The sequence below is a fragment of the Acomys minous genome, assembly GCF_964271855.1.
Source record: "Acomys minous genome assembly, chromosome: 13".
NCBI classification, from domain to species: Eukaryota; Metazoa; Chordata; class Mammalia; order Rodentia; family Muridae; genus Acomys; species Acomys minous.
This window is the reverse complement of record NC_140495.1, coordinates 47,848,217-47,874,223: the sequence shown is the minus strand read 5'-3', so window position 1 is coordinate 47,874,223 and position 26,007 is coordinate 47,848,217. Positions and strand designations below refer to the sequence as shown.

General features: G+C 37.8%; 1 protein-coding gene across 5 annotated transcripts in view; it reads left to right on the top strand.

The window, feature by feature from the left end:
• RFX7 (regulatory factor X7) overlaps positions 1-26,007 on the top strand; it is a 79,877-nt gene that overhangs the window by 645 nt on the left and 53,225 nt on the right. For 3 of the 5 annotated variants that reach the window (XM_084752880.1, XM_084752879.1, XM_084752877.1), the window contains exon 2: positions 83-245. In XM_084752880.1, the coding sequence (XP_084609006.1) occupies positions 85-245 (161 nt within the window). In that variant the 5' untranslated portion in view covers positions 83-84. Of the gene's footprint in view, positions 1-79; positions 246-26,007 lie in introns of all 5 variants that reach the window. The other 2 variants (XM_084752881.1, XM_084752878.1) reach the window with 1 other exon arrangement.

Genomic DNA, 26,007 nt, shown 5'->3' with positions numbered 1-26,007 from the left:
CCCCTCGTTGTCCTCCCCTCCGCGTCTCTTCCCTCACCCTTCCCCGCGCCCCCATCTTCCCTCCCTCCCTCCCCTCCAGCAGCGATGGCAGAGGAACAACAACAGCCGCCACCACAGCAGCCCGATGCCCATCAGCAGCTTCCCCTCAGCGCCCCCAACCCCGGGGTGGCTCTGCCAGCCCTTGTGCCCGGGCTGCCAGGGACAGAGGCCAGCGCTCTGCAACACAAGATCAAGAACTCCATCTGGTAAGAGGATCCTCCATCGCTGGGGTAGAGCAACCTAGGCACATTGCTGCTGCAAAGGGGTGGGGGGCGGCGGCGGCATCCGAAGAGCAGCAGGCTGATGCGTTCATTGAAGGTGGGTTCCCAGAGCCCGGTGCATGGCTATGGCACTTATGGAGGGGGGAGGTTGCACCCACCCCGGTCTCCTTAGAGACACACACACACACACACACACACACACACACACACACACAAACACCCCATGCTTCCCTCTCCTCAATTGTAAAGCAGATAAACAAGTTATTTGTGCGTTTTCCACATACAGTGAGGGAAATATGGGTCAAGATTAAGTCATTGCATGATAGTGGCATGAAATGGAAACTTGGAATGTAAAATGTGTTGACTCTTTTTGTAGTCATAGAGGGAGGAAGAAGTGCATTGTGAATTTTGGCCAAACAAGACGTTGTACATAACAGCATTGATATGCAGCACAAAACCTAACGTGTCTTTTTCATTCAGTTGGATTAGCTGCTGCTTCTGGATGGTTTTGCCTCTTTTATTCTCGCACTGAATTTCCCTTTTAGGGAATTTATTCTTTGCATTGGCTGCAAAGGAAATGCTTCTTTCGCATAGAGTGTTTATATTAATGTGGTTATTTACAAGGTAAATTAATTTTTATGTAAAAGTTCTTGCTATTTTATGTAATTATTAAAAAGAAACTAGATGGAACACCCTTTGCTAGTCCTGTATTTTCTTGTATGGGAATTTGCAATATTTCAATGCTATTTGAACTCTTAAAGGCTAATAACAATATTAATAAATTCAGAATTAAGTCCATCTTCTATTAGAACCATTGCAAAACAGTCTTTAAATGTGAACTTGCCTCGCTTTGTAGGATTCTTTATTAACTGACTTTTTTTAAAGTATAGCACTATTTTTAAAATGGAAAGCAATATTTGGAATTTGTTCTAAGATTGCTTTTAATAGAAGTTTTAAAAAATAGAATTAAGTATGATTTGAAAAAATAGCCTTGATTTTTTTTTTTTTTAGCATGAATCTGGCAGGGTCGTTATTGAATATGACTACTAAAATAACAAAACTTGCAATTTAAAGACAAAGGTTATCATAAAGCAACTGGCATTGTATGTTCAGCATTTAAACATTTCAAGACAGTAACCAATTTTAAATACAAAGTTAAGAATTGTTATATAGTAATTTTCATTATTTTCTTGGCATGCTTCCATGGCATGCTAATATGAAGTAGGTCAGTGCAGGTTTTACTAGTTTCATACTATACAGTAGTTGACAATTGAATGCCTTTCTTTTATTTTTAATTTTAATATGAAACAATTATTTTAGAAGGAATTTTTTTTTAGGCTTTGACAATAGTTATGTGGCAACTTGAATAGGTCAGACATGTGAGATAATTTTGTGCTTGAGTGCTTATATGTGTTTGTTTATGGAGGTGGAAATACCTTTATTCAGTGGATACCTTTGCCCTGTTTTAGAAGCTGTAATTTAAATAAAGATATCATTAGTTTCCTGCTTACTGTGATAGGCTCCACAAAGCCAGATGTTTTGTTTATCACTGGATAATGTAACTTAGGGTCCCTGAAATCATCACTGAACTGAAGTAAAATCCCCTTGTTTCTTATACTCATATGAGGAACGTCCCAGTTACAGGACCCAAATCTTTTAAGAAAGGTAAATGTTAAAGATTGAATTAGTCAGGCTTTTTTTTTTTATTATGAGAACAATAAGAAGAAATTTTACTTTGTAATTTCACAGACAGAGTGAGTTGCGTAGACACTGAGGAGTGGATGATCATGGAGTGCCTTCTTATTTATTTATTTTTACTAAATCATGATTTAATTCCTTCATTGGTAATGATATTTACATGTCTATTACAACTTAACTGTGCTGACTTTCACATGGAAAAACTTCTGAAGTAGAGGGAGTACACTTCAGTTTCTGGACTTGGCTCTGAGTAATTAATGAGTAAATAACACACCTTACTATCAAAATGTGCTATTCTCTATCTTCATCTTGTATTGACAATATAAAGTTTCCAACTTTAGTAAAGTATTTCTTATTCCTTTATATTTAAAACTTTAGTGTAAACAACCATAGTAAATAATAAACATTAGTGACCATATTTAACATAGACTTGTAACTCATCCACAAGCACATATTATTCATTGCGTAGCTATGTAGAAAGTTCCATGGGTACTTTTTTTCTCTTTCTTTTCTTTTTTTTTGAGTTGAGAGCTTACTCTGGAACCTTGTGCTGGCTCCGAACTCAGAAGTCTAGTCTGTCTTCCTGCTTTCTAAATTCTGGGTTTAAGGGCATATACTGCCATGCCTGGTTCATGGCTACCATTATAAATAATAATAATAATAATGCTTTTTAAAAAATAAGAGCGATTTTAATAGATATAGCTACAGTTCAATATGTATGTTGTTTCATATTTTTTAGGCAGCACTTTTTCCACCATTAAGAAAAAGAACACCTGGTAGTGTTGTAAGAGATTGTCAGTTTTGTGTTGCTTTTGCGATTCCTTCATTATTAAGAGTTAAGATGAGATTCAAAATAAAAGTGGCGTTTAAAAATTATCAACTGGGTTTTGCGTTAGGTTGATCGTGGTTTCTAAATTACTGGGCTTGCAGATCACAAACAAGTCTGTACTTGTCCTCCTACTCTACAAATATAAATATAGCATGTGATGTAGGCCTTTAGCTGGACAGTGAGTTATTTATTGTCTTGACTCACAATTAATTTATTCCATTTATTAAATGCTGTTTGATAAAAGTATTCCACTGTAATTTCAAGCATAAATACATCTCTAAAAAAGGAATAAATATTCAGTGTTAAGACCATAGTATTTAATGAAATTAAAACTATTTCTCAAGAGTTGGAAAGAGTATAGACTTTTAACATAATTCTAGAAAATATACTGCTAACTTGATACTGTTTATATTAATGTGTTTGTGAATATCTTCAAATTAAGCGTAGGTTAATAAAACTATCTGCCTGTTGTCTGTATGTTTCTTGACCTTACACCTTCTCGTTCCATAGACAGAGTCCAAATTATTTATATGCCTCACTTGAAAGGATTTTTATTTGTAAAGGTATTTTAATTCTGAGTAGGCTATAAAAATGTTTTCATATACTATAAATGATATAACTTGAAGATAATTTTCCCTAAAAGGACAGAGAAAGGAAGAAAATATTAAAATATACACACATAGTTTTTCTTTTTGGTTTTTGAATAGGTTTTGATCTGTGACCCTGGCTGGCTTGGAATTCACAGTCCTCTTGCCTCAGCCTTTCACGTGTTGGAATTGTGTGCCATGATACCTGGTTACTTTTTTCTTTCTTTCTTTCTTTTTTTTTTTTCTTTTTTTTTTTTTTTAAGGAAGACTCACACTGACAGCCTAAAAGCCATAGACAACTTCAGTGTGAGCTTCTTTCACGTTGCTTCTCTTTGGTGATTTACGTTTTCCTTTCTCAGTGACTTCATGGTTGAAAAAAATATGTGAAAATTTCTATTTGGTTTAAGCAACAAAAACTTTTACTACCCAACCCTCGTTTGTGTTTGTTTTTGTTTTGTTTTGTGTTTTGAGACAGGGTCCCTCTGTAATGCTGGCTTTCTGGAGCTTTCACAGTAGAGCAGGCCACCTCTGCCTGCCTGCTGCTGGGGCTAAAGGCATGCGCCACCTCACCTGGCTCCCTCTTTCTCTTTTAAAAAATGTTTTACTTGAAACCAGTACAGAATTAAATTTAAAAAGGAGAATACCAAACACTATATTTGCTATTAAGTTGTAACTTAGATAATAAACTTTCACCTAAAAACAAAAAAAAAGTGTTAAAGTTTTATTATAAAAATATTGTAATGCAATACTCAGAAAATTCAGATTTTAATAACATTTTCAGGTAAAATCTTATAAGTCTTTAAACACTAAGATGTATCATTATTCTACCTATTTTATGTTAAGAAACTGAGTGATGCCAGGTGTGGTGGTGCACGCCTGTAATCCCAGCACTTAGGAGGCAGAGGCAGGTGGATCTCGGTGAGTTCGAGGCCAGCCTGGTCTGCAAAGTGAGTCCAGGACAGCCAGCGCTACACAGAGAAACCCTGTCTCAAAAAACAAAAGCCAAAAAATGAAGCTGTGGAATTTCTAGAATCATTAGCCAACCTTGGAGACAATACTAGACAGTCAAGAGTTCCTTGTTATTCAATACTGACCTGGCATAATTTAGACTTAGAGTTGTATTCTAAGAATTATTTTGGATTATTTTCTAGATTATCATTTATACCCAGTTAACTTTATTTTCTTATTCTTATGATAATAAGCATCTCGATATTAGATGATTGATCTCATTTCCATTTTATTGCAGTGAATAGAGTATGGTGCTCTATAACACTTACATAGTAATACCATATTATTCTTGGTTGTTGTTGTTTTTTTTCTGTCCTCCGGCATAGAACAGTTTAGTTCAGTTTTGTTCTTGAGCCATGCAGTTTATTAGCACTGTAAGAAGTAATTGTTATTCATCCGACTATAGTGGGAAACATGTTGTTAAATAGCTTATTATCTTTAGTTTATTTTTTAAGTCCAGGGTCTTTTTTCTTTTTGTCTTGCATATATTTTAGTTCAGTTGGTTAAATACTACCCACCCTGAGGTGAGCTTGTGTTCTGTAGTCAGCACAGAAAAGACTTGATTCGCTTTCGCTTGTCTGTATTGAGGCCAGCTATGATGTGTGAGTCCCAGCACTAAATGGCTCTGATTCCAGAAAGAAATTGTCTCCCCTGTCATCCAAAAAGGCCAGTTAAGCAGTTTTCAAGCCTGTCAAATTTCTCGTCCTGTTCAGCTTAATGATATGTGTTTAAATAATTGATCAGTTAGCTCTCCCACCTGGAAGATGTCTTGAAGGATGGTATTTGCAAACTGATTTGACTTCTGTCTTATTACTGGCTTCAGAGATTTAGTGGGGGGATAAGCTAGTAGAAAGGACAGAAGTATCTTGTTCGTCAAGAAAGGGGTGCCTTGAATAAAAATTATGTTAACTTGCTTTTACCTAAAAGTTTGAAAACAAATATTAAACACTGTCATTTACTAAAATTTAAACACTTAAAGAATTGTGCTCAACTAAATATCCACTGTATACAAAGTGCAATGCTAAATAAACACTGGCATTTAAGGAATGCTCATTTGCCTGTAATGTTAACTTAAGGTGGAAAATGTGCAGTGAAACTTGTCATATTCAGTTAGGGGCTGAACAGAGAAAGAAAAGACACATGTCAAAGTATTGGATTCTGTCAAAAGTACACCTTCGTCTCCTCATTTATAAAATGAGAGGGTCATATTGAATGACCTTGCAAGTTCTTTTAGTTTTTAAATTTTGAGTCTGCTACTAAGTTAATATTGACAGCAATAATAAAGCACACCATAAGTGCAGTGAAAGACTAATATAGTTTAGTTACCATAAGCTGTCAACAGGTTATTAGGATTTGCTGGTGTCTGCTTGGGTGTTAACCCAGAACTATCTGAAGGTGTTCTCCTCTTACTGTTACCATGTGCAAGTGTTTTGTTACATGAGATTAAGTGCAAATATTTACTGAAAGTGTGTAACATTTAAAGTGTTGTAAAAGCTGGTTTATCATATACAAATATGACAGCCTCCAGAATGGTCCTCAGTTGCTGCAGAGACTCTGAGCTGCTGGTGAGAGACAGCGATCAAGGGCTGTTTGTTTGCTTCTTTTGCTTGTTTGTTTTTTTAAGAGTTGCTTAGACCTACAAGCATTTCACATTAACACACACACACACACACACACACACACACACACGCACCCTTCCTATGGTACCAATGAAGTATTTTAAGGCAGTAGTGAATACCATCTTATAAAATTGTTAATGTAAACAAAACAGTTGTATATTATTTTCAGAATAATTTAGTGTAGGGTTAAGCTTCACAGTTATTTCCTTCATTTAGGTAGGTATTTTAGTGAATTATTGTGACAGTGTCTTTTTAAGAACAAAGCAATAAGATGATTGCTCCACAACTCTAACAAAATCACACGCTCTCTATTCACTGCCTCCATTTCTACTCTCTTTGTGTAGGCATTTGCTTTCTCTTCTGCTTCCTGGAGGCTTCTAAGTGGTCAGGTTAAAGATGAGCAGCATTGTCCAATAAGAAAGTATCTTATTTAGGACAGGATAATGAGATGAAGGTCAACACACTAAGGCTTTAATGCTCTTCATTTCTTCTATGAGATTAAGATAGTTAGCATGCAACTTTAATCCACATAAATAAAGAATGATCCACATCAAAGAATGATTTAATAATCTTCTTTGAGACTATAAATAAACATTTCTCTTTTTGATTTATGGACTACACACATCCTATTTACAAGAGGAAATAGAAACAAATTTGATTAATTTTACAGTATTTTTATCAAGCTTCTATTATGGTAGTTATATATGTCATATATGTGATATGTGTATATATTACAGAAAGTTGTATAGAGGTAAGGTTTTGTATTTCCTTGTATCTGAGAAAAAACTAAAAGCATACTGATATTTCTTGCTGTTTGGATCTCCATTTGAGATACTGAATTGAGAGAATAAGAGGTTGTCTAGGGAAAAACTGCAGTCTGTTATGCTATGAAATTTAGGAAATTAAAGAGTCAATAGGGCATAGTTTCCCATCTCTTCCAAATAGCCTTATGTAGAATAAAAATTTTACTTGAATTTGTTGTCTTTAAGTTTGGGTAGCAGTATGAAGGCGTTTATACTCATCCCAACACAGGACTAACAAATTGATTTACATTTGAATTCTGATTAGTGATAACCTGTCAAAAACATGGATATATAGAATGTGACAATATAGATTCCTTGTATTTGCCTTATTTTTCCTTTCTGAAAACAGTTTTCTTGGAATTTGAGCTCTAATGATTGCTTATCTTGGAGGGTGAAGTCATCACTAGGGCTGTTGTGTTTTTGACCTTTATGATTTTAAAATATAAAATTGAGCATGGGGATAGGAGGCTGGCGAGACGGCTCGGTGCTGAAGAGCAGGGTCTGCTCTTCCAGAGGACCTGGGTTCACTTGCAGCTTACAGTTGTCTGTAACTCCCATTTCAAGGGATCCGACACCTTCACCCAGATATGCATGCAGGCAAGACACTTAATACCTACAACCAAAACACCAGTCAATGATCTAAAGATGAATAAATTATGCTTTTAAAAAATGTCTCAAAAAAATAAATAAACCCTGTCTCAAATAAAGGTGCCGAGTGATTCAGAAAGACATCCAGTGTCAAACTCTGGCCTCCACATGAACACACCCATGTCCTTGCACACCTGCATGCACATACACACACTACACATGAACACATCCATACCATCCTCCAGTAGGCACACTAAACACCTGTGTGTGAAGAGCACTTGGGTTTATGTTTTCTTCCTGTTTTCCGTAGCTGTCATATTTCATACTGTCAGAGAGGTACAAAATGAGGATAGAGGATTATTGTACTAAGTGCGTCTGTTATTCTTTTTTTTCCTGCTGATATACACTGCCACTGATGAACCACTGACTTATGAACCTTTTATGAGTTGTGTTATTTAATGTTTCTTGACAATTGAGCCTGGCTTAACCTGAGGTAGGCCCATTTTAGTGATTTTTTTTTTTAATCGAGTTTAATTAAATCAAATGTCTTTTCTTTTTTATCTTTTGTTTGTTTGTTTGTTTGTTTGTTGAGACAGGGTTTCTCTGTGTATCCTTGCCTGTCCTAGACTCACTTTGTAGACCAGGCTGGCCTCGAGCTCACAACGACCTACCAGCCTCTGCCTCCCGAGTGCTGGGATTAAAGGCATGCACCACCATACTCGGCTCTTATTTTCTAATATGTGAAGTCCAAAGGAATTTAGAGACTAAATATATATGAAGCAAATCCATCACTGCAAAAATCATAAGTAATATATAGTATAAAAACTTATTTTTATATAGAGGCCAACAACTTATATTTTTGCAATAAATATATGAGATTTAGGAATGTAATTGCAGAAGACTTTTCTAACATCTTACTTGAATTAAAGTTTATGTTTCTGGGAACCAAAACATGTATTTCAACAAAATGATTCAGTTATTACAAATGAATCATTTCCTTACTTTGATTGTAGCCATTAGTGCTATTAAAGGCATATGTATATAGGAATCTATAATAGAAATATCACAGTCAGATTATTATATTATATATTATTATTATATGATTCCCCCATTTTTTTTTCTGGAGCAAAAGCTATTAGCAAGCAGCAATCGGTCAAGTTCTATATCTGAAAGTTTCCGAAGTAATTAAGTCAAAGGTTAATCCTAAATTCTTGAAAACAAAGTAGTCATGAAAGGTAAGTTCAGTATACATTTATTGTAATGATTCCATGTGCAAAGCTTAGGAAAATTAAACATTTAAAAGGGGACTATCCTAACTTTTAAAACAGTAGCCACTTGGATTTTATATATAAAAATAAGATTTTATTTAATGCAGTAATGATGTAATAAGTAGTAGATGAGTGGGCATTCAATGAATGAGGGCATTAATTTTATTTGCCAAGCTCAGGGTATGGACTTAGTTTAAAAAAATATCAAAAGATAGACTGTAGATTTAAATGTGCTACTTAACAGTTCCTTACTGTGGCTTCTTTATTCTCTCTGTCATGAATTAGATTTAGAGTTTTGATGACAGTGAGCCTTATCAATAATGTAGGTGAATAAAGGAAGATAGCTCTAGAGAGAATGTATTTGGAAAACTTAACAAATGTAGTTCCCAAATATCAATGGTAGTACCAACCATTTATAATGCTCTTACCTAAGTTTTCATTTACATAGGTAGACAAAAATATAAAATAATAACAGAAGAAAATGATAGGTATGGATGAGCACTAGGCAACAGAACTAACATGAGTTGTTACTTGAAGGTTAACTATTTATTTATGTTTCTAGATTTCTTTTATGTATATGAATGTTTTCCCTGCATGTAAGCCATGTGCTTACATGCCTGGTGCCCATGAAGGTGAGACGAGGGTGTTGGATGCCCTGGGATTAAAATTGCAGTTAGTTGTGAGCCACCACATAGGTGCTCGGAGCAGAACCTGGGTTCTCTGGCTTACCCACTAAGCCGTCTCTCCAGCCCTAAACTTCACAATAGTCTTTTCTCTGTGCCTTCATATCTTATGGCCTCAATTTGTTCTCGTTTTCTGTTTATCTACTCCTTTTGATAGTGGATACCACTATATCTTTTTCTAAAATCATTCCAGCAATATTGAGGTTTTTGTTTGTTTGTTTGTTTTTCCTGACCATGCCTGTGTCCAATATTTATTATCTAACTAGTTGACTAATTTGTAGTATAACTTAAATTTCTTTTTGTTTTTATATTTCCACTCCCCAAACCATAGTTCAGTGTTTGAACCTTCTCTACCTGTATTAGTAAGAGTAGTGATAGTTAATTGCTTGTCATTATTTGAGTCTAAAATGTCTCTTGTGGCTCCTGTGTTTGGGTGTCAAGTTCACAGCTGTCGCTCCCGTTTGGAGGTTGTGGGACTTGTAGGAAACGGGGCTTGGCTCCCAGAAGTGGACCACTGCAAGTTGTAGGCTACCTTAGCCCTTGCTCTCCGCTTCCTGCCTGCCACTGGGGTGGGAGTCCTAGCCAGGCACTCCCACCACCACGGTTACAACTTCCGAACCCTAAACCAAAACAACCTTTCCTTCCCGCATTGCTTTGACATAGTCGTGAAAAACGTAGTACAGAAAATTGATAGTGAGAGTGGGGTCATCATTGTAATGAACCTGACCATTTGCTTTATAGATCTTCAGAGTTGGTTTGCAGGAGCAGCGCGGAGCAGTTTTAGAGCCGTCGGCTAGAGAACTATACACACTCTGTAATGTGCCCTCCCGTTTGGAATTGAGAAGACCAGAATGTCCACACAGACGACACAGTAAAGATTATGCTCACGGAGCTTCAAAGGGAACAAAGACCCTTACTGAGAAGTGGGCTAGGGGCCATTTGTGTAACATTTGGAAAAAAAAATCTAACTATTCTGTCCATGTCCTGAGAATTTGAATGAGGTTGAAATCAGAAGTAATGAATTAACCTATTTTATGGAAGAAATTTCAAGACATTATTAGTGCCAGGCTGTGACATAAGTTTTGCTCATTGCATTTACCCAGATTTATAGTGAATGAAAACAGAAAGTGAAACAAGATATGAAAACGTACAGTTTTTTTGAAGGAAAGAAAATTAATCATATTTAGAGGTGAGGCACATACAGATGCGATGACTGTTAACTGTTAAAGAGATTAGCACCATTAGAGAAACTGAGCACTCTGCACTGTATAAAAGGGAAAGGTACCTTGATGGTGAGGTCCCATCCAGCAAAGGCTCGGGGATATAACATATTTTAAAAACTTTAAAAAGTGTGGGGTGGTGGCTGGAGAGATGGCTCAGAGGTTAAGAGCACTGACTGCCCTTCCAAAGGTCCTGAGTTCAACTCCCAGCAACCACATGGTAGCTCATAACCATCTGTAATGAGATCTGGTGCCCTCTGTACATGCAGACTGAACACTGTATACATAATAAATAAAATAAAAAATAATATTAAAAAAAGTGTGGGGTGGAACAGTGCTAAAGAGATAGCTTAGCAGTTACTATACTCTTGCAGAGGACTGGCCTGGCCAGAGTTGAGTTCCTCACATCAACAGGAGTTCTCAATGGCCAGTAATTCAAGCTCCAGGGCGTCTAACTTCCTCTTCTGAACTTCATGGACACCTGTATTTGTGCACATATTCACACTAAACATATAATTTAAGTAAACAAATTGATTCTAAGATACAGCTTCCATGGTATACTGTTGGGAAGTCTTTTTCCTGAGACAACCACTCAGGCATCAAAAGTTACTGAGCTGCAGTAAATGGAGGCCTGGGCCACCTCTGAAGCTGACAACAGAAGTTGTGGAGTGAAAGTGGCTTGTACAAATATTCCAGAGGAAGCCCTGTGAGGCCAGGCATTGTGTAGCTCCTTGTCACCGAGTAAGTTATGTTTGAAGCCTTAAGGTGAAGCCTGATTTGCAGCAGAGACCAGAATGTTGCAAATACCAGGAACATGGGACATCTGCTGAAGAAAGCTGCAGGCACTGAGACAGGCCATGTGTGCTACAAACAGCACTATAGGAGCCACCATATACCCTGATAGGAGACGGTTAGCTGCAGGTTTTGATGTTTGCCCTGTTGCATTTCCATCTTGCTTTGGTCTAGTCTTTCCTTGTTATTCTCCACTACCCTTTGCAATAGATTTTTTATTCCGTGGCATTTGTATATTTATGCCATGTAGCTCATGATTTGAATTTGAGGGAGCTCATACCTAAGTGGCTGCCTTGAGTCACAAATGAGGCTATGGACTTTTAAACTTGGTTTAAGACTAGGAATTCTTGAAGTTAGACTAGATGAATTTCCATTATGAGATAGCTGTGACACTGAGTAGGTGGAGGGGACAGAGGCAGAATATTAGAATTACAATGTAAGATGTTCTTCATAGGATTAAAAGTTAAATACTAGATTCCCAGCTGGTGGCTACGTTTTGGGATATTATGGGACCTTAAGAAGTAGGCGGCTAGGGTGTGGGCCCAGCTTTTCTGCTGCTTTTCTTCAGCCCCTATTCATTCTGCCTTTTTCTCCACCATCCTGGACTAAAGCTTCTGAAACCATGAGCCAAAAGTAAACCTTTCCTCACTTAAATTGTTCTATCATTTTGTCATTAATGATGAAAAAGCAATACATTGCTCTTGGTGATTGTCCCTCAATAAACTAGTGTTCTGCTATCTAAATATGTGTTTACAAATGTTAGTTTTCTATGGCTCCTTCCTAAGTTTGTAGTAATTTCTTGTTCACCATACTGGGTAAAGATTTTCATTCTGTTTACAAGGTCTACAAGCAATGTCACTTCCATACAGTTGGTTCAGCTCTGAATTTGAGGATCTGGTCCTGGCATAGGTTTTGGCCTACTTAGGCTACAAGACATAACTGAGGCAACTTGCTAACTCATGCTGTACTGATTGTTTTTCTCATCTCTGTGACAAAGTATCTAACAGAGCAATCTATGAGAAGAACTTTTAATTTTGGTTCTTGGTTTGGGAGAGTACACACAGACACCATCATGGTGGGGAAGGCATGGTGGCTGGAACAGCTGGTTCTAGTGGGAGGGGCTTGCAGCAGCTGCTTTGCTAAATGGTACAAATCAGGAAGCAGAGAGCTGAGGTGGAAACTGGACCAGAGTATACCCATCACCTGCTCTTCCAGCAATCTTCTTTTTTTTCCACCTGGCCTCTACTTCCCATAAGTTCTGCCACCTCCCTAGACAGCACCACTATCTGAGGGCCAAGTGTTCAAACACATGAACCCATGGGGGACGTTTCATATTGGCCAGATTCTGAAGATGGCATAGGAGATCTGAGTGGTTGCAGGAAGGGTGAATGACTGAAACATTCACAAAATTGGCCACCTATGCTCCCAAACCTTGTCTGACATAGAACTTGTTTTTTGCTTTGTTTTGTTGTATTTGCTTTTGTTTTGTTTGTCTGATACTTTTTTGTTTTAAAAGACTTTTTAGTAGTTAGAGAGATGGCTCAGCAGTTAAGATAACATGTGTTTCTTGCGGAGGAGCCAGATTGCATGCCCAGCATGCTCACAGCCATCCCTGGATCCGTTTCTAGCAGGCCTGGTGCCTTATTCTTCCATAGGTACTAGGCATTCATATTGTGCACATACATACACGGAGGCAAAATACTTGTGCACATAAAATAAAACAAAAAAATTATTTTAAAAATCAGAAAAATCTTTTCAGCTATAATTATTCTTCAATTCTGCTTGGTTTGTTAGAGTAGAATTTCTCAGATTGTTTATTATATTACCCACTTGAAAACTTGCTGACAAATTTTGAAGCTCCACCATATTTACTTGAATGGAAACTTGGTGGGTAAGTAGTAGTCATAGTTTTAATTAGTCCTCCAGATGAGTCAGCATCTCAAACCTAAGTGTGCAAATCTTTAGAAGTTTCATCTATGAAAAAGTGTTATTCCAAGTATAGTAAAGCTGCATTCTCAGTCATTCCTAAGTACCCGAGGTGAACTTAATAATTTCTTTGTTTTAACTTTCATGATATTTGAATATAGTTCTAATTTATCTTCATTTGTACTGTGTATGTTCAAGTCAAATCGGCAGTTAAAAGGCAGACACGTACTCTAAAAAAGGTCTAGTTTGGGAGGTTGGGAGCTACACAATCCTTAGTCACACTTTCAGGGGCTTTAGCTGGTTTTAACAGTGAAGATAAGAGAAAAGTCCCTCTGTGCTTCCTGCAGTGGGGAGAGAAAAGCACCCATTTTAAAATATGTTCATAGCTATCTCTCTCTTTAGCAAGGCCTGCCCTCAAAGGAAACTGTTTTACCACAGCCCAATCAACTGGATTTTTACCAAAACCTAAAATGACCTGGAGAAAGGAAAATACCCAACTTCAGCCCTGTCTGGTCTTTAACACAAAAGGAGAGAAATCAGCTCGGCCTCTGAAAAGACTATGAATTAATCATAGGAGTATAGACTGTTCCTGTCCTTTACACTGTACCACCCTATTGGTAGAGCTCTTGTCTAATCACAGAGGATCCTGTCTGAAGGAACTGCCAGCCTTACACCCTGTTTGGGAATCTCAAAGGAAGCCTAAAATAGCAGGAGACAAAAATCAAGGATGACAACAACAACAACAACAAAATATTAGCCTCTCAACACCGTGGAGTAACAAATTGCTGCCAAATAATGCAAAGGTTACAGAAACCCTCTGCCTCTGCTCCATATCACTGTTTGGTCTTCAGCAGGATACAAGACATGCTAAAAGGCAAAAAGCAAAACAGGGAAAGTCTGATTAAGCAAACTAAGCATAGAATCAGGTATTTTAGATCGATCTGAGTGAATAGAATGGTTCTTTAACTGTGAGTAATACCATGCATGCTTGGAAGGAGATGACATGCAAGAACCAGTAGATAAGCATAGGAATAGGAAAATCCAAGGAAAAGATAGAAATAAATAACTCTTAGGGTTAAGGATATAGCTACTTCAGTTGAAGTACACTTAAATGACTAGTGTATCTCAGTCCCTGGGTTCAACCCCCCAGTACGATGAAAAGCAACTAAATACTCATTAACAATGGCTTATTGGTAGAGCAGACATGACTGAGGCAAGAATCATGGAATATGAAAATATTTCAAACATTTCCAAAACTGACATGTAATGAATACAAAAGGACTTATAGAAGGTGTAATGTGTATTAGAATATCAATAGAGAAATGTTTGACATGATAAGGTCTTGAAACTTTTCCAAAGTTAATGACTAGATGCCAAAACAGATCCTGGAATCCCAGAGAACCCCAGAATAAATACTAAAAACATTACACCTTGACATATTTTATTCTAACTACAGATAGCCATAGGCAAAAAAAAAAATCTTGAAAGAATTCAAAGAAAAAAACCCAAAATAAAAACTATATCAGACTTCTGTTTATAACTATTCAGGCAAGAAAGGGAAGTGAAATATTTAGCATCAAAAACACCAGTGTAGAATTCTGTGCTTACCAAAACTGTCCTTTAAAATGATGAAGAAGGCCAGAGAGATGGCTCAGAAGGTGTAGGCATGTGCTACCAAGAAGACCTTAGAGGACCTCTGAGTTCAATCCCTGGGACGTGGTAGAAGGAAAGAACTGACTCCTGGGAGTTGCACTCTGATCTGCACACGTGTTATGTCATGGCATGTGTTCCCACAACATATGAAATAAATAAGTGTAATAAAATGAAGGATAAATAACTATTAAGAGAATTTACCACTGAAATGCTTGGTTTGCAAGGAATGTGAAATATACAGCAGAGAGAGTAATAATGAAATAGGTTTAAATAGATCTTTTGATCTACATAAAGGAAGAGCAGGAAAAATTATAAGAAGGAAAAAGAATATTTTTCTTAGGTTGATATGGCTAATAAGAGTTTGTTCAAAATAATAGCAGCAACAATAAATTTATGAATAATTCTTAGATAAACCAGTATTTAGCTCATGAATAAATAATAATAACAGTGTTTCAATAGATGGCACAGTGGACTTGGGACTGACACCCTATAAGGGAGTATAATGTTATTGGACATAGACCATAGACTTGGATTAGTTTAATTATATTGCAAACTGTAGGGCCATATGACTAAAGGAGACTAAATAAAAGGAAATGTAGTTGATACCAACTACAGTTTGAATCAAAAATATCTTTCAAAGACTCATGTTATGGGCTTTGTCTGTAGCCAGCGTTTGAAAGGTAATGGAACATTTAAAAGCAGCCTACTTAGAAGATGTTAGATCATTGGAGGCTTGCCATTGAAGTGGGTATTGGAACCAAGATGATCTGACTCTCTCTCAGAATAAACTTTTTCTCTTATTACGCTGATTACCCCAGGTATTTTGTTACAGCAATAGAAAGTCAACTAATACCATGTACCAAAAGAATATAGAAAATGGAATCAGGTTAGGTAGATAGCACAGCTGATAAAAGTGTTTGCCTTACCTGAGGATTGTGTTCAAACCCCAGAATTTATGATGAGGAAAACAAACAAACAAAAAAACAAAACAAAACAAAAAACCAAGCCAGGTACTGTATTACTAGCTTATATTCCTATCACTGAGGAGATAGAGACATTCAGATCCCTGGGTTTGCCTCACCTATTTGGCAAGTCCCAGGCCATTGAGAAACCCTGACTTAAAAAACAAGGATAGCACGGAAGGCCTGCAGAGAAAAGAGAAACTGCCAGTGGAGCCATTTCTGTGACAAGCTGGAGACCTAAATCAGGGTAGACTTCTGGGAGGTTATGACCTGGCTGGCTCTACCTGAGACTCCTAGTATCAGGGCCTATGGGGACTGAAGATGTTACCCTCTAACTAGACAAGACTCCTAGTGGAGGGAGGGGAACACCAACACACCCACAAAAACTTTGATCCAAAAAATTACCCTACCTACAAGACATACAGAGATAAATATGGAACAGATAGAGCAGAGATTGAGAGAATGTCCAACCGATGCCTGGCTCAACCCAAGACCCAGCCCATAGAAGAGAGCCAAACCCTGATAGTATTAAGGATACTCTGCTATGCTTGCAGACAGAAGCCTAGCAGAGTTGTCCTCCGAAAGACTCCACCCAGCAGCAGATAGAAATAGATGCTGAAACTCTTTGGCTGATGTGTAGAGAGTCTTACAGAAAAGTTGCGGGGGAGGACTAGGGGGAAGGGAGAAAAGCACCTGGAAGTGACAGGAGCTACATAAGAAGAGCAACTGAGCTAACTAACCAGGGCCCAGAGGGGCTTGTAGAGACTGGAGCACCAGCCAAGGTTCATGAATGTGCTGGATCTAGGCTGCCTACCCTAATGTAGCCGATGGGCAGCTCAGGCCTCATGTGGGTCCTCTAGTAAGGGGAGTGGGGGCCGTCCCCTGATATACACTGGGACCTGCTTTTTGATCACTTCTCCCTAATGGGACTGCCTTGCCAGGCCACAGGAAAAAGGACACGCTCAGTCCTGATGCGAGCTGGGGTGGGTGGATAAGGGGGCTCCACTTTTCTAGGTCAGAGGGAGGGCGAGTGGGTCTTGAAGAGAGAGGAGGGAAGGGGCTACGACTAGGATGTAAAGTGAATAAATAATTAATAATTATATTTTTAAAAGGATGGGACTGGAGCAATGATTCGAGGATTAAGAGTATATTGCTCAGCTGGATGTGGTGGCACATGCCTGTAAACCCAGCACTCAGGGAGGCAGAGATGGGAGAGTCTGTGGGTGGGGTCCGGGGGAAAGAGTACTATTGCTCTTCTAGGGATCTGGGTTTGATTCTCAGGACAGCTCACGTGGTAACTACAGTTTCAGGGTATCCAACACCCTTTTCTGGCCTTTGTGGGAACTAGGCACACACGTGCTGCACAGGGCATGCATGCAGGCAAACACTCAGACATTTGAGGAGGGAGAAAGGTTGCCACTTTGTGAAGATCACCAACACCTGAGGTTGCCTCCTACTTTCCATATGCTCTTTTACATATAGGAACATGCACACACCAGAAAGTAGAAAAGTGTACTAGGAAGATGTAGCTCAGTCATTTATAAAGATCTAAAAGTCAGGAATAGACAAAAAATAATGGAAATTAAAGACAACAAAGAATTGGCAATATTGTAGTGACTAGTCCCAATTTGCCTTTGGCTTTTATTATTAATATAATTTAAAGATTTGTTTATTTATGTTGTGTACAGTATTCTGCCTGCATGTATGCCTGCACACCAGAAGAAGACACTAGAGCTCATAGATGGTTGGAAGCCACCATGTAGTTGCAGGGAATTGAGCTCAAACTTTGGAAGAGCAGTCAGCGCTCTTAACCTCTGAGCTATCTCTGCAGCCCCTATTATTAATATTTTAAACACAGCAAATAACAGACAAATTGTTGAGCTGGAGAGGTACCTCAGTGGTTAAGAGCACTGGCTGCTCTTGAAGAAGACCCAGGTTTGGTTCCCACCACCCATGGTGGCTCACAACCATCTGTATCTCCAGTTCCAGGGGATCTAATGTCATTTTCTGACTTCTGTGGGTACCAGACATACATGTGGCACACAGACATGCATGCAGGCAAAACACCTATACATATAAAATGTTAAAATGGAAATTGCTAGACTAGATTTAAAAGACCTTGCCATATGTTGTCTACAAGAGTATCATTTGCAGACCTTACTACTTTTATTGTTTAGTAACCAGCTAATTGTAACATACTTCTTGTATATGTGGTCACTGAATCTGACAACCTTTGTTACACAAGTTGCGAGCAGATGCTAAGGTGATAAAATTAAGAAGACTGCAAGGAAAGTTTGTCACAATTTTTTTTTTACCTAGTTTTACATATGAACCCTTAGTTTCATCTTATTTCTTCGAGTGATTGTTGAACAGTTTGGTGACGTGGGTTTTGTTTGTTTGTTTTTGTTTTTTACATGATAACTGTATTTCTGTGGCTTACATACCATTAAATTTATTTTTTGAGCAAACAATGAAATTATTTTTAGTGTGATTGTAAAGTTGTGAAGTCATTACCATCATCTGATTTTAGAACATTGATTAAAAATTTTTATGTCATCTATTGTGTTTGTGCATTTATGTGCAAGTACACATGTCCACATGCAGTGGCATACGTGTGGGGCCCAGAAAATAACTTTCAAGAGTTCTTTCCTTCTCTCCTACAGTTGCAGGGTCAGAATTGACCTTAGCAGCAAGAATTTTACCTACTGATCCATTTCACTGGCCCACACTTTGATTTTTTTAAGTATTTAAAAAGTGTCTTAAGCTGGTCACGTTGGACCTCACCTGTAATCCCAGCACTCAGGGAGGCAGAAGCAAGCAGGTCTCTGTGAGAAACCCTGTCTCAATAAACAAAAGAAAAAAAGTGTTTTGTGTTGCCTGAGTTGCATAACAATTAGGGGTAAAAACGTTATTATCCATTTGCAATTCTAGAGTAACAAAGATAATATATTTGTATAAGGTATTTTTATCTACCTTGATATGGCTAATTATAGTACATAGATTTTGAGACTCATGGAGAACTTGGCTCTGTTCTTTTTCTTAACAGTCTTATGATCAGGCTTGTAGTACTTCAGATAGGCTACCAAGCTTTTGTTCTGTTTTGGTTTTGGTTTTTGAAGACAGGGTTTCTCTCTGAAGCCTTGGCTGTCCTGGACTCACTTTGTAGACCAGGCTGACCCCAAACTGACTGAGATCCACCTGCCTCTACCTCCCGAGTGCTGGGATCAAAGGTGTGTGCCACCACTGCCTGGCTTGCTACAAAGCTGTTTTATATGCTGCGTTGAATTTCAACGTCAATAATCACATACTCATGTGGGTCTTCTGTAGAGCACATTTTCAAACAAGTCTGCCTTTATCCATATTTATGGATACACATTTTTTTCTTTAGCGTGTTTTGAACTAGTAAAATAATATCTCTAAATTAATTTTCTCATTAAGATGGATAGAAAATTGTTGTGAAGAACAAAATCTTCCAAAATAAACTTTTATTTTAAAAAGCGTTAAGGTGAAAACTCAGAATTCAAAGAGGCAGCAAACCTTATAAAATATTCTAGAATTGTTAGATTTCCATACCCACATAACCTAACATTTTGAATCTGTTTTCTTTTTCATTGTATACCTTGTAAGATTATAGTACAAATTGAGATATTTCATATAAAACATATACTATAGAATCTTATATATGGTAAGTACTTGGCAAAGTGTCAGCTGCTTTTTTATGACATTAGTGATTACTTTAATTAATGAATGAATTAATTTTAATTAATTTATTCATATTACATCTCAGTTGTTATCCCACCCTTGGTATCCTCCCGTCCCTCTCTCCCTCCCGCTTTCACCCTCCCCTATGTCTGTGACTGAGGGGGACCTCCTCCCCCTTTATATGATCATAGGGTATCAAGTCTCTTCTTGGTAGCCTGCTGTCCTTCCTCTGAGTGCCACCGGGCCTCCCCATCAAGGGGACGCGGTCAAATATGGGGCATCAGAGTTCGTGTGAAAGCCAGTCCTCACTCTCCACTCAACTGTGGAGAATGTCCTGTCCTGTTCATTGACTAGGTGTTTACTGCACATACTGTCCTTGGCTGGTGCCATAGTTTGAGCAGAACCCCTGGGCCCAGATCCGCCTGTCATAATGTTCTTCTTGTAGGTTTCTAGGACCCTCTGGATCCTTCTATTTCCCTATTCTCTCATCCTTCTCTCACCTAGAGTCCCAGTAGGATGTCCTCACATCTATCCCAGTTTCCTGGTAAATGAAGACTTTCATGGGACATGCCCCTTGCTTGGGCTAGTGACAGAACAAAGTGACAGCCTACAGACTGGGAAAAGATCTTCACCAACCCTACATCTAAGGTCTAATTTCCAAAATACATAAAGAACTTAAGAAATTAAAAACCACCAAACCAAATAACCCAATTGAGAAATGGGGCTCAGAGCTAAACAGAATTCTCAACAGAGGAATATCGAATGGCTGAGAAACACTTAAAGAAATGCTTAACGTCTTTAGTCATCAGGGAAATGCAAATCAAAACAACTCTGAGATTCCATCTTATACCCATCAGAATGGCTAACATCAAAAATTCAAGTGACAGCACATGTTAGTGAGGATATGGAGAGAGAGGAACACTCCTTCATTGCTGGCGGGAATGCAAACTAGTACAACCACTTTGGAAATGTATCTGATGCTATCTCAGAAAACTGGGACCCAACTATTCCACTCCTTGGAATATACCCAGAAGATGCTCCAGCACACAACTAGGACATATGCTCAACCATGTTCATAGCAGCCTTATTCATAATCGCCAGAACCTAGAAACAGCCTAAGTGTCCATCAGTAGAAGAATGGATAAAGAAACTGTGATACATTTACACTATGGACTACTACTCAGCTATTAAAAACAAGGAAATCCTGAAATTTGTGGACAAATGGATGGAACTAGAAAGGATCATACTGAGCGAGTTAACCCAGAAGCAGAAAGAGTCACATGGTATATACTCAGCTGCTATTTTTAACCCCAGTAAGATTCAGTAAACATACATTAACATACTATCAGTAAATAAGGAATGTTGTTATTTTTGGTTTTTGTTAGAGTATTAAACATAGTGGTAAAGGGGGTGTAGTGCTATGTGGAAGGAGCATTTCTAGTAGTGCTGAATCAGTTGATGCTCTTGTATTTGCAGAAGACTGATGCCAAGGCCCTGGTAGACGCTGAGTTCTCTTATACAGCACAGTATCTGCGTTTAACCTACACATGTCATTCCATATGCCTAACTCGTCTTTAGTTCTAATTTAATTTCTAATATTGTGTGGATGCTATGTGGATACTTGTTAAACTATATTTAGAAATAATGACAAGAAAAAAAAAGCCAGTGTGTTCATTATGGAGACTTTTTTTTGAAACATCTGTAGTTGGTTGAATACATGCATGTGTATTCCACACGTTGAACCCACAGGTATGGAAGCCTCACTTTAAGTGGAGAGGCTATAAGAAAGGAGGCCAACTGATGGCACTCAGAGGAAGGGTAAGCTGGCTACCAGAATGAGACCTGACAGGCTGTGGTCATGTGGTGGGGGAGGAGGTCCCCTTCTGTCACAGACCTAGGGGAGAGGAACTGGATGAAAGGGGGAGGGAAGGGCGAATGGGAAGATGTAAGTGAGGGGATAACAATTGAGATGTAATCTGAATAAATTACTTAAAATTAAAAAAATGAAAGGAGGCCAAGTGACAGGAGCGTAGTGAGGTCAGTGGGTGAATTCCAAAAACCTGCTTGTCTTATGTTTAGAATCCAGAGTAGATTGCTGTGTTGTGTTGTTTTGGAAATCAGGTTGTTTCAAAGATTAATTGGATTAGTTAAGAAACATATAATGAGCCGGGCATATGCCTTTAATCTCAGCACTCAGAAGACAGAGGCAGGCAGATCCCTGTGAGTTCCAGGCCAGCCTGATCTACAAAGCCAGGTCTACACAGAGAAACCTTGTCTCAGAAAAACAAGGAGGAGGAGGAAGAGGAAGAAGAGGAGGAGGAGGAGAAAATATGTAATGAAACTGATGTAAAAATTAATAAAAATCATTGATAATGTGCTGAAGAGAAGGGGTAAGTCAACAGGCAGGTGTTTGGAGGAAAGGGTTATGTTAGGTGGATTGTTTGCTTGCTGTGGTCCCCATATATAAGGCTACTAAATCCTAAGCTACTGAATCAGAGGAACTGAGTTGAAAGGATATTTGGGATTTGTTCATTCTTTCTTTTTTGAGATGGGATCTCACTGTGTAGCCCTGGCTTGCCAACATCCTCTGTAGACCAGGCTGGCCTTGAACTCACAGAGCCTGAGTGTGGGATTAAAGGCATGCACCACTGTGCCTGGCTCATTTGTGGATTCTTGACTCTGCCGTGAGATATAAAATGTGAATTCTGTACATTTTCAGATTTTTGATAGAAATATATATTATGGGTTGTTCTAAATATTCATATATATCCTAAATTATAATACTTTCTAATAGGTTGGACAGGATTTCTCTGTATATTCTTACCTGTCCTGGATTCACTTTGTAGGCTAGCCTGGAACCTACACAGAGATCTACCTGCCTCTGCCTCCCCAAGTGCGCAGCCACGCCTGGCGTGCAGTTATTTTTTTTAAGTAATCTGAAACATGTGTCAGCTCAATATGAACAGTATAGAAGCTGCGTGAGCAGTCTGGAGATGAGGTGGCTTGGGCACAGAAATAATCCAGTTTTTTAGAAGATTGTCTAGGGATGTCTACAGTGCTTTGTGGTTTTGTTTCTTAATTCTATGGTTGAGTAGCATGCATTTAATCTTTGCAAGAACTTAAAAAGACAAATGAACTTTAGAATGATTGTGGCATTTTAGATTGCAGTTGTTCATTACTTAAGTTCCAAATATAAGACTTTTAAATTCAGAAACATTTAATGACACAAATCTTGTAAGACTTGTATTTATATTCCTTTTTCTTTCCTTTAAGAATCATAATAAAATTGTATTTACAATATAATACAAATAGATGTTAAAAGAGACATTATGAATCAGCAAGAGAGTCCTTTATATAATGAGCATTAGTGAGATTGTTTGATTTATTGATACAGAAAGAGTTATCAGCAGAATTCCAGATGCATAGATACATAAGTGAGAACAAAAGTCAGAGTAGATTAACAAAAATCTAGTTAAATGGATGAAATTGAAGATTTTCTGTAGTAAAAGTGGTAGAAAATATCTGAAACAAAAACTAGATTTTACTACCTAAAGTAAAAAACCAAATAGCTGATGTTTGGAATGAATAAAATTTAGAACATTATACACTATTAAAATGTTTACTGTATACTAATATATGAATGCATTCCTTGGGTAGAATATTAGCGGGATAAAATACAATATAGTTACACAGTTTCACACACAAAACTAAGCCCACACACATGATGGAAGGAGACATGTAAAAAAAACCAAGAACATTTTCTATATTCCATATATGCTAACTTTGATGTGTGTTCTTCTGTTTATACCCAAATAATTTGGCATATAATATACATTAAGATCATTTCAATATTAGGACAGAATAAGTTTAATTGCTATCAAGGTTTTATTATAAGGATCCTATTGTTTAAGTAATGTGTAATAACTTGAGAATATATTTATCATGTAATGCTAAGTAGGAAAATATAGAATTCTGCCTAATACTGAAATGATCTTAATGTACATGTATATATCCAAGTATTTGTGTATAATTAGGAGAAAATACACCAAAGTTAGCAGACACTTATTACAGAAAAAGTTCTTGGTTTAAATTTTTTACAGTTTTTATTTCTCAATTTTCGTAATGATATATATAAATACTACTTTATAAAATACCTAAAATTAATTTTAACATATACCCACTTTATGTCCTGCCTTAATGGAGTAATGGATATTGAATTTACCCTCTCTAGAACCAGTTGTAAAGCTGAATAAAAATACATATATATTAGTTACATTTATTACTAAATAATAAAGCATAGAGAAGGGAAGTCTTAACAGGTGTGCTTTCCTTGACTATCCATACTGTAGTTCAGCTAGGCAGAGACCAGACCGTTCTTACACAGAGGTCTAAGATGGACTAAAGCATTATTAGAGGGCACAGCTGCTAAAGCAGCTGGACTCTATGTCCAGAGACTGGAGAGAAGAAGGCAGCTTGAGAAGTTTGAGACACCATTTTAAAGATACTCTGCCTGAGTATTGAATGTCACATGTACAGAGTCAACTCCGGAAGCAGCTGTTGGGACTTGTAGTTAAAGAAGCCGCATGGTATTGAGAAACAATTTTTCCTCAAGCTAGATCTAGTACATTTTGCTGCTTGTTGGCATTAGTTAAGATTATATAAATTCTATAGTATAGGACTAGTTTTATTCTACAAATATAGCTGTTCTACACTGATTCTGACAAAATGTTAAGCTAATACTCAAAGATGTCAAATTGAACTACTAATAAATTAACTTCACGACAGACAAAATACACTTTGAAGGAAGTTCAAACTTGGACAGTGTTAACACTCTCAGTGTCCAGTCTCTGTAGACAGACACAGTGATGTTTGGTATCTATTCATGTTAAAGCTCTTCGCTAATTAACAATACAATAGATTTTCCTTAATAAAAAGTATGGGAGAGGACAGTGGTGATGCATGATTTTAATCCCAGCACTCAGGAAGCAGAGACAGGTAGATCTCTTGAGTTCAAGGCCAGCCTGGTCAGGGCTACACAGAGAAACCTTGTCTCTGAAGAAAGGGGGGTGGGGAGAAAGCCCACACAGTATACTACTAAAGACATTTATCACATTAAACTTGACATGGGTTAGTCTATGAAGAAAGCTCCACACAAAAAATCATGACTTGTTTTCTTGTCTACCATATGAATCCTGGAAATCAAATTCAGGTCTTCAAGATTTGGTGGTAAGGGCGTTTATCTTCTGAGCCTTCTTGTTGGCCCTAATGTAATTTCTAATAATTTGTTTCACTTTATATCGTTGGGTTTGGGGCAGGGTAATGGCCTAGTAATTGACCCGGAAATCACGACCCTCCTTGCTCAACTTCCCAAGTAATGGGATTGCAGGCTATAAACAACTCAGATTGATTCCTCACAGGTTAAATCTGAGCTGTATTTTTTCATAAAACCATGTGAATGGGCATAGTTAGTATGTACCTAAAGAAGGGAGCTCGGGAAATAGCTGCACCACATACGAGGCTGACAGATGACAGCATCTGAAGAGGGTGGTGTTTACATTCAGTTAAGTAACCCAAGACGTGTGCACATAGACATTTGTTGTGGGGCAGAGAAGACGGGGCTGTTAAAAGCAAAGTAGAATAACCCTCCTTTTTACCCTTGATCCATAGTCAATTCTAAATTAATAGACTAAAAGAAAACCTTCAGAAATACAGGACAATGTTCATAGGATACAAATTCATAAGGGAAAGAGACAAATGCATATTTCAGAACAGAATAACTACTGCATATGCTAATAATTAAGTTTCAATTAAATTGTCTATTTTGAGGAACTGTTGATTGCCTCACAGACAATTTTAAGAAATGGAAAAATGATCCATCTACCCTTCGCCCAGTTTGCTCTAGTGGTCACGTCTTACAGCACTTCAGTCAGGAGTCAAAACCAAGATGTCTTTTGTTGGTAGGGTCAGGACAGTCTGCATAACTCACAAGTTCCTGATGGTACAGCATCCTCACCCTTGACCTCCTTAACGCTCAGTGATTACTGTTCTGTTCTCCTTTTCTAAAAGTTCTGCCATTTCAAGAAAATAGGTCAAATTTTATAGTAATCTTTTGGGACTGGCCTTTTTCACTTGGTGTAATTCTCTGATTACTTGCCTATGTTGTTCATTTTGTCAATAATTTATTCCTCTTTATTGCCAAGTACTACAACATGATCTACCTGCACCATAGTTTGTGTAGCAATTCCCCTGTTGAAGGATACCTGGTTGATTTTAGCTTGAATTCTTAGAAGCTAGCTGCTGTGGGCATCCCTATACAGGTTTTTATGTAAACACAATCTACATTTCTCTTGGATAACTGCCCAAGAGTAAGGATTCCTGTTCAGTTTTGGTTTTTTTAGGGATTGGGAAA